We start from the raw sequence: 9483 nt of genomic DNA, 5'->3' as shown, positions 1-9483 counted from the left end.
AAAAAAAAAAAAAAAAAAAAAAAAAAAAGAAACAGAGTAGATTCCAACATTTGGAAAGTTAATTTTTTTTTTTTTTTTTGGTAGAGACAGGTCTCACTACGTTGCTCAGGCTGGTCTCAAACCCCTGACCTCGGCCGGGCACAGTGGCTCACACCTATAATCCCAGCACTTGCAAGGCCGAGGCGGGTGGATCACCTGAGATCAGCAGTTCTAGACCAACCATGGCCAACATGATAAAAACCAGTCTCTACCAAAAATACAAAAATTAGTCGGGCGTGGTGGCAGGTGCCTGTAATCCCAGCTACTCAGGGGGCTGAGGCAGCAGAATGGCTTGAACCCGGGAGGCAGAACTTGCAGTGAGCCAAGATCGAACCATCGCACTCCAGCCTGTGGGACAAGAGCGAGACTTTGTCTCGGGAGGAAAACAACAACAACAAAAAAACTCCTGACCTCAAGCAATCCTCCTGCCTTGGCCTCCCAAAGTGCTGGAATTACAGGCATGAGCCACCATGTCTGGCTGAACATTTATAATTTCTATTATTTGAAAATGATCTTAAAAGGTGCATGACTTGTGATAATGTGTAACTTTTTCTAAAGTATGAGTCTGAAACGTGCTAGTTGGCTGAAACTCAGCAGTAGGCCACTTGGCAAAAGAGCGAGCTAGGGGAGGAGAGGCTGAGAAGAGTGTGTCTGTGTCTTTCCTGTACAACCTCCCAGCGCCCCACTTTCCGAGGAATGAAGTAATACGGTAGAGATGGTGAGGGGGTGCATGATGGCTACCAGTTTAGGCAAGGTGTGACCAGTCACCAGTGAGTTTAATACCAGCATCTGAACATGGCTTTATTGTTCTGTACTCTAACATGAAAATCTGATTTTAGTTATATCGTATTTTATAGGGACCATTATATCCTATAGTGTTATTTGTGAATGAGGAGATTCACAAAGGTCTTAGAGTGTATTTCTTCAGTATACTGTCAATCAAAATATTAAAACCACTTAGGGCCAGGCGCAGTGGCTCATACCTGTAATCCCAGCACTTTGGAAGACCAAGGTGGGAAGTTCACTTGAGGCCAGGAGTTTGAGACCAGCCTGGCCAACATGGTGAAACCCCGTCTCTACTAAAAATACAAAAATTAGCTGAGTGTGGTGGTGGGCGCCTGTAATTCCAGCTAATGGGGAGGCAGAGGCAGGAGAATCGCTTGAAACTGGTGGGTTGAGGCTGCAGTGAGCTGAAATCGCGCCACTGCACTTCACTCCAGGCTGGGTGACAGGGCAAAGCCCTGTTTCAACAAACAAACAAACAAACAAAAACCCACTTAGATTGTGCCATTATATGAAAATGTTTATTTTTCAGTTACACCTTTTTTGTTTTCTGGTTTTACTGTTTGAGACAATGGCCTAAAAAGGCATTGAAATCCAAAATAATACGAATTATCACTAACTCTTGATAATTAATCATAATATATATATTTTACACTACTTTTTTCATGACATATATATTCCATGCATATAAAATACTTCCAATATTTGTTTTTTGTTTTCTTTAATACAGACAGGCTCTTGCTATGTTGCCCAAGCTGATTGTGAACTCCTGGGCCCAAGCGATCCTCCTGCCTCAGCCTCTGAGCCTGGCATTACACATGCACCTGGCTTCCTTTTTGTATTTTTTGAATGTTCCACAGTGAAGAGGAACAAAACTAAAAACTAACTTAGCTCTAGAAGACAAAACATTTTTTCTTTCCTAGATCAGTTAAGTTACTGTGACAGGAATACCCAACCATAAGAACAGGGTGGAAAGCAAAGATCTGTGTCTCATGCTCACCTTATAGCACCTGTATTTATACAGAACCACCAGGAGGATAGTCATGACAACAATGACACTGATCATGATGGCCGCATTCAGAATTGAGTGCAGGGCCCTCTGGCCCACAGTCTCGGTATCTTCTGTGAATGGGGTATAGATTCTACAATAAAACAAACACAAAAGCCCTAGGTAAGTGTTAATGGAGATCCCCAAGCACATTACCACCTCCAATACAGAATTTTCTTTTTCTCGATTCAATTCATATCTTATAAGTCACTTTTCCCCAACTCACCAATCTAGCTAAGAATTTTTCACCTGAGAAAAACAGCTACACTCTAAAATAATTGCTTCAAAGAAAGTATCTAACATATGGAAAGGACTTACATATGAACCAGACACTGGCTCCATCTAGTGGGTGCTTTATATTGAAATAATTATAATACCTCATCAAATGTTTTTTGGCTACAGCTTATTAGGAACTTGTTATAGAACCAGATTCTGCCACAGAAACCATGTGGGCTGACAAGTAGTTGTCAGAAGAAAGGTAATATGGCTTATAATTAATGCCTCTCATCTGTAGAGTAATTGCAACTGGAGTTGTCTTAAGATAATGTCACATATCCATCTTCCCCTTGTTTCTCATTCACAGAAAAACATTTTTATTCCAGGTGCCAATATTCCCAGCCAAAAAGACTTTACTTCTGACTCCCTTATATTTATGAATAGCTATGAGAACAAGTAATGGCAATGACTTTTAGGGAGATGTGTTGTGTATGGAACTTCTAAGAAAGGAGTGAATTCTGCTGACATGTCCTATGTTCTTTTCTCCCCTACTCCTTCCTACTGTCAGAATGAAGGCTAGCGCTCCAGCGTGGACCCTGAAGTAACCTAGAGGTTAGAAGCTAAAGAAGAAAGAAGGAGATTGAGTCCTTGATGAATGTGAAGCCACTGTACTAATCTGGACTGCCTACCTCTGCACTACTCTACGAGAGAGAAAGTATGTGCATTATTTAAACCAGTTGTTTTGATTTTCTATTAACAAAGTCAGAAACATTTCTATAAAAAGTCAGATAGTGAATATTTTAAGCTCTGTGGACCATATGGTCTCCAGGGCAACCACTCAGCTGTGCTACTGTAGTGTGAAAGCAGCCACAGACAATGTATAAACCAAGGAGCATGGTCACGTTCCAAAGAAAGTTTATTCACAAGTTTGTGAATAACTTTGTTATTACACCTTTGTGGAAAGCTAGCAGGCAGATCTGGCCTGTGGCTGTAGCTTGCCAATGTTTGTTCTATAATATGTTGCCAAACCTAACCCTAACCTATACGGATAATATTGTTCAATCCTTCTAGTTCTAACCCCTGCCCTTCATCTGCTGTCTCAGATGCTCTACCAAAAAGCTAAAAGTTTGGTTTTCAGAACACCATGTAGTTTTTCAGACACTTCACAACTTCAAATTCTAAAACTCAATTACAACTCTTCTTTGGGCCCCATGAGAGTCCTAGAGATGGAACTAGATGACATTTGAATCAAGTATTTTTCTTGGAGGCCAAGGGCTGACATCAGCAGCACCGGGGAATCCACACGACAGCTCCCCAAGAGTCTAGAGAATGCTGGCTTGAATTAGTTATCCATCCTTCCAATTAACGATTTGTTTGGCCATTTATTATACACCTCACCCCGGAGACACAGTACCCTCACAGGCCTTGCAATAAAGAAGGAAATCAGGCATTAAATAAATAATGTAAATAAATATATATTTGCAAATTGTGACAAGTGAGAAAGAACAAGTTGCTATGAGAAAAGATACCAAGAAGGACCTAATCGTGTTAGGAGAAACAGGAATGTTATCTTTGAGGATTTAACATTTAAGTCAATGTTAGATGTGAGTTCTAAATTTCAAACAATATGTATGTTCAATTATTTGCCTTCTACTTTTAAACTTAACTTCCTTGTAAAGCAACCTTTTTTGATTACCTACTCCACCCTCATTCTGATCACCTGCTCCATCCTCATTCCAATTACCTGCTACCTGCCCTGCCCTGACTCCTGCCAAAGCACTCACCCCATCATTCTCTTTAAATTAGCCAATTGGAATTAGTTTAGCCTGTGCGGTCTAACCCTAGCCAATAGGGGAACAACATAGCAGCAGGGACCACGTGTGTCAGGGTAAGAACCCCTTCCCCTCCCTTGTCCAAATGTGCGCTTGCCATTGTTCCATCTGTAAGGGCGCACCCTTCTATAGAGAAGTAACTTGCCTTGCTGAGAATTAAAAGGAAAATTTTATATCCTAGTGCTATTTCTTTTGCGGCACCGAAACTTTATACATAACACCAAGAGGAGAGGGATGACAGGAATTTAACCCACCAAAGTCAGAAAAGGAAAGAATACTCTAGGCAGAAAAGTAATGGGCGCCCAATGGCCCTGAGGTGGAAAAGAATTTATGTGTTCAATTCAGCCTAACTTCAGTCCTATCCAGTAACACCATACAGGAAACATACTTGCAGTGTTCCTTTTCTCCACTTAAAACATCAAGTAATAACCCCTTGCTCTCTCAACTGCTCCTGACCATCACAGAGGATGGACTCTCTAGCTAAGTCCTGCCCCTCCAATGCAGAGGCCTTCAAGGTGATGATGATATGCTGTAAAGAAAAGCCACACTGGCTTTGAGAATAATAAAACAAAACTTATACGTACAGCTGCCCATCCTTCCGGGTATAAAAGCTGACTGACTTGATGGTAGCCACCACCACCACCATGCAGAGAGTCACGGGGACAAAGAGCATGATCACATGTTTGGCGCCATATTTCAATGTCAGCTCCTCATCTTCTTCTTCATCTTGCTCCACCACCTGCCGAGAGTTACCCTGGGGTCGTCCATTAGATAATGGCTCAGGGTGGCCAAGGCTCCGCCTGTCGTTGTGCTCCTGCCGTTCTCTATTGTCATTCTATAAGTACAAGAAAAACGTTTTCAGTAAATCAGATTCTCAGCAGAATCAAGGTAATGGTTAGACCTGGGATTAACAACAGACCCGTCACTACATGAGTTCTAAAAACCTGAAGCAAGAAAAAACTATTTACAGGAAGTATGCAGTTTAAAAGTCTAGATTATCTATCACTGTTCACTGAAGGCACTCAGGTCCTCTCTTTTACCTGGGTCTTGGCTTGCTCCATTCTCTCTGTTCATCCCAACAAAATACAATTGTACTTATCCTTTGAGATGTAGCTTAAAGACTGACACCTGCATTAAACCTTGTTTACTGGCTGCAGCTCCAAGCACCTTTTTCAAATTCAGCTTTCTGTGATTCAGACCACTTACGCAAGGAACTCTCTTACCCTAATTAATAAGACTTTAAAATCCTTGTGTCAGAGGCATTTGGACCAGAGCAACTCTATCTTGAATAGGGGCTGGGTAAAATAAGGCCGAGACCTACTGGACTGCATTCGCAGGAGGTTAGGTACTCTTAGTTACGGGATGAGATTGGAAGTCAGCACAAGATACAGCCCATAAAGACCTTGCTGATAAAACAGGTTGTAATAAAGAAGCTGACCAAAACCCACCAAAACCAAGATGGTGAGCAGAGTGACCTCTGGTCATCCTCACTGCTCACTATACGCTAATTATAATACATTAGCATGCTAAAAGACACTCCCTGCCGGCACCATGACAGTTTACAGATGCCATGGCAAAGTCCAGAAGTTACCTTGTATGGTCTAAAAAGGGGAGGGATCCTTAGTTCCGGGAATTGTCCACCTCTTTCCCAGAAAACTCATGAGTAATCCATCCCTTGTTTAGCATATAATCAAGAAGTAACAGGCCGGGCGCCTGAAATCCCAGCACTTTGGGAGGCCAAGGTGGGCGGATCACTTGAGGTCAGGAGTTTGACACCAGCCTGGCCAACATGGTGAAACCCCGTCTCTACTAAAAATATAAAAATTAGTCGGGCATGGTGGCACATGCCTGTAATCTCAGCTACTCATGAGGCTAAGGTAGGAGAATCACCTGAACCTGGGAGGTGGAGGCTGCAGTTAGCAGAGATTATGCCACTACATTCCAGCCTGGGTGACAAAGCAAGGCTCACAAAAAAAAAAAAAAAAAAAAAAAAAGTGGTAAGGTCAAAGAAGTGACATAATCAGCTGTTTCATTTTTAGCAAACTTGACTGAGTGGCAATGAATGAGATTTCTAGCATAAGGAACTAGCATTGGTAGAGATATGGAACACAGTAAGATAAGCAGACTGGAAGACAGAAGTACTTTACTTAGAGATGTAACCAGGCAGTCAAGTCCAATGGCAGTTACCAATAGGACTTTCAAGCTCAGAAGGGTCAGAGGAAGTTAATGGTCTCTATAGCCTCAGAAATGGATGAAATCTCAGGCCTCAGAAATGGATGAAATAGCTGTGGAGGGAAAAATACAGTAAAAAGATGACCAAGGAGAGAAGTGTAAATAACCCCTAAGCTTAACCAGCAGGTGATGGGAGAAAACCAGAAAATGAGATTAAGAGAATAGAGGAGAGGGAAGAAAACTCAGGAATCAATATAACACAGAAGCCAAAAGTGGAGCACAAATCAAAGAGGTGTCATCAACAGTATGGCAGGATGAGAGCTAAAAAGACCCTGAACTGGCAATGGGAAGTTCATCAAGGGTTTTACAAAAGTAAAACAGTGAAGAGGGAAGTCGGGTTGAGATGAGACGGGATAACTCCCTTGACCCCCTCATGGCTCAAAGCGTGGCTCGTTTACTCGGCCACCACACACTCAAACCCCTTGCAAGAGGAAGTGTGCAAGCGAGTGAGTGAGTGTGGGAACCAGAGCAAACGAATGCAGGAACCAGCCGGTTGCTCCTCTCTGGCAGGAGCAGGCTCTGTGCAGGCCCGCAGCAGCATCCAAGTGTGTTACAATCAATGCTCCTTCAACTCTGCCATTCAGGGATGGCCAAGGGCCAGCCAGCTCAGTGGAGGGTCAGGGTGGCAGCCCCTGCTCTCTCCTCTTGGCACCCAGGTTCTCTTCCAGTGTCCAGGAATAATCAGGTCACACGAACAGATCGAAGGGTAGTGTATGCAGAAGATTTTACTGCGCGATGGAAGTGGTTCTCAGTAGGATAGAGAGTTGAAAAGGGGATGGCATGGGAAGAAGGTGATCTTTCCTGAAGCCAGGCCATCTCTGGCTGGGCCTATTCTCCAAAGCTGCACCACCTGAAGTTAGCCACATCCATCCATAGTCTCCAACGCTCAGCTGCTTTTCTGCTCACTGCTCAGCCACTTATATCACCAACGCTCAGTTGCTTGTATTTCTGACAATCAGTCGCTTGTATGTCCAACACTCAGCCATTTATATCCCTGACGTCAGCTGCTTGTATTGTTCTGCCAGCTGCTGAAATCTTTTTTTTTTTTTTTTTTTGAGACAGAGTCTCGCTCTGTTGCCCAGGCTGGAGTGCATTGGCACAATCTGGGCTCACTATAAGCTCCGCTGCCTGGGTTCAAGCAATTCTCCTGCCTCATCCTCCCAAGTAGCTGGGATTATGGTGCCCAGCACCACGCCCAACTAATTTTTGTATTTTTAGTAGAGATAGGGTTTTGCCATGTTGGCCAGGCTGGTCTTCAACTCCTGACCTCAGCTGATCCACCTGCCTCAGTCTCCCAAAGTGCTGGGATTATAGGAGTGAGCCACTGTGCCCAGCCCAGCTGAAATATTTTTATGGGCACAGGATAGGGGCATGGCAGGCCAAAGAGGCAACATTTGGGTGGGGAAAAACGGGGTCAGCTGTTTTCACTTAGGGCTGCAGTTCCAGGTTTAAGAGTGGAATTTAGCTGGGAGCCCAGCCCTTCTGTATCAATGTCCTAAATCACAATGGGCTGGAAAATGATTGAGAATTGAGAAGGTAAAAGCAATCATTCTTCGAAGCAAAAAAAAAAAAAAAAAAGGTGGAAGAGGCTTGCAATAGAGAGGGATTTAACTTGAAAAAGTTATTTTATCCAACCCCACTGGAAAGGAAGACAAAACCAGAAAAGGTTATTTTAGAGCTCCTAGAAACTTGAGCATACCTATCACGTCAAAGCGTAGACCGAAGACTAGAGGAAGAGACAAAGTGGGTATTAAAACTAATGGAATAGGGTAAGGGATAAAGGAGGGTGCTATAGTTTGAATGTTCCCCTGGAAAGTTCATGTACTGGAAACTTGGTTGCCATTGTGGTGGTATCAAGAGGTGAGGCCTTTAGGAAGTGACTGGGTCATGAGGACTCTGCCTTCATGAATGGATTACAGGTTCAGTATCCTTTATCTGAAAGGTTTGGGACCAGAAGTGTTTCAGATTTTGCATTTTTGAGTATTTCCATTATACTTACAGGTTGAACATACCAAATCTAAAAATCCAAAATCTAAAACGCTCCAATAAGCATTGCCTTTGAGCATCACACTGGTACTCAGAAAGGTTCGGATTTGGGAGCACTTTGAATTTCAGACTTTCAAATCAGGGATACTGAACCTGTTATGTCGCTATCGCAGGAGCAGGTTAGTTATCGTGGGAGTGACTTTGTTACAAAAGCAAGCTCTCTCTTGCCCTTCTGCCTATCCACCAAGGGATAATCCTCCTCAGGTGCTGGTACCATATACTCTTGGACTTTCCAGCCTCAAGAACCATGAGTTGAATAAATTTCTTTTCTTTATAAATCACCCAGTCTCAAAAAGATAAAAAATAAATAAATAAAAGATACAAAAAAGAAGAAAACAAATAACAAATAAATAAATAAATAAATAAATCACCCAGTCTGCGGTATTCTGTTATAGCAATACAAAATGAACTAAGACAGAGGGGAACAAAAAAAAGACAGAGGCTGGCGATATAAAGGCATGGTGCCCTCTCCTTCAGTCTGGAAGTCAGGATTTCTCTTCAAACAGTTATGAAGACCCAATCCCTACGAGAAATGGAAAGGAAACTATTCTAAAGCATAAAAGGTAGAAATATCTATACCACCCATCAAGAAAGATTATTTTTGCTGAACACAAGTCACCAGAGTGGCTAAAGCCCAGTAGAATGGAAATGGTTATACAAAAGGTGAGGCCAAAGGGACCAGAACATAGTGTGATAGACAGCAAGAAGCAGGAGAATTGAGAATTCATACTTTTATTCTTCCACAGAAGGAGGTGACTAAGTCATCTGCCAAGAAAGTTATATCTGCAATTGATGTTCAGCAGTACAAGTCTGAACAACCTGATTGGCTGATTAATGTTCACAATAAACATACAAGTAATAATAGCTATCTCTATATAGTATTTGATATTTACAAGGCACTGTCACATTATCTTACTTATTCTTTTTGTCTGGAGAAGTTTTGGTAAATGAACACAAAAGCAACTGATCCAAAATCTCACAACCAGAAAACAGCAGAGGTAGGAATCAAACTAAAGTCTCTTGCCTCAAAACTTATTTTCTTTCTATGGCACCACAGCCATCAGTTTAGGTCATATGAACAGTTTAATTAGCTAAGTCTAGCATGAAAGGGGCAATCATATGCTCATTCACGGTCCCCAACCGGATGATCTGGTTTATAATGAACATTAGCCAACTCAACCCTGCCCTGCCCTGCCCTGCCCTGCCCTGCCCAAGGCTGATAATGAGATGGATACTAGAACACTGTTTAACTTAACAGTAATATACACATTCACAAACCCTTCCTCT

General features: G+C 42.4%; 1 protein-coding gene across 6 annotated transcripts in view; it reads right to left on the bottom strand.

The window, feature by feature from the left end:
- Positions 1–9483, bottom strand: part of PSEN1 (presenilin 1) — a 79229-nt gene that overhangs the window by 40184 nt on the left and 29562 nt on the right. For 5 of the 6 annotated variants that reach the window (XM_025391501.1, XM_025391503.1, XM_025391505.1 and 2 more), the window contains exons 4-5: positions 4503–4753; positions 1823–1964 (exon numbers count right to left, since the gene is read on the bottom strand). In XM_025391501.1, the coding sequence (XP_025247286.1) occupies positions 1823–1964; positions 4503–4753 (393 nt within the window). Of the gene's footprint in view, positions 1–1822; positions 1965–4502; positions 4754–6105; positions 7729–9483 lie in introns of those variants that run through there. The other variant, XM_025391507.1, reaches the window with a different exon arrangement.

This window comes from Theropithecus gelada, chromosome 7b (genome assembly GCF_003255815.1).
Source record: "Theropithecus gelada isolate Dixy chromosome 7b, Tgel_1.0, whole genome shotgun sequence".
Lineage (NCBI taxonomy): Eukaryota > Metazoa > Chordata > Mammalia > Primates > Cercopithecidae > Theropithecus > Theropithecus gelada.
This window is presented reverse-complemented; position numbering and strand designations above follow the sequence as displayed.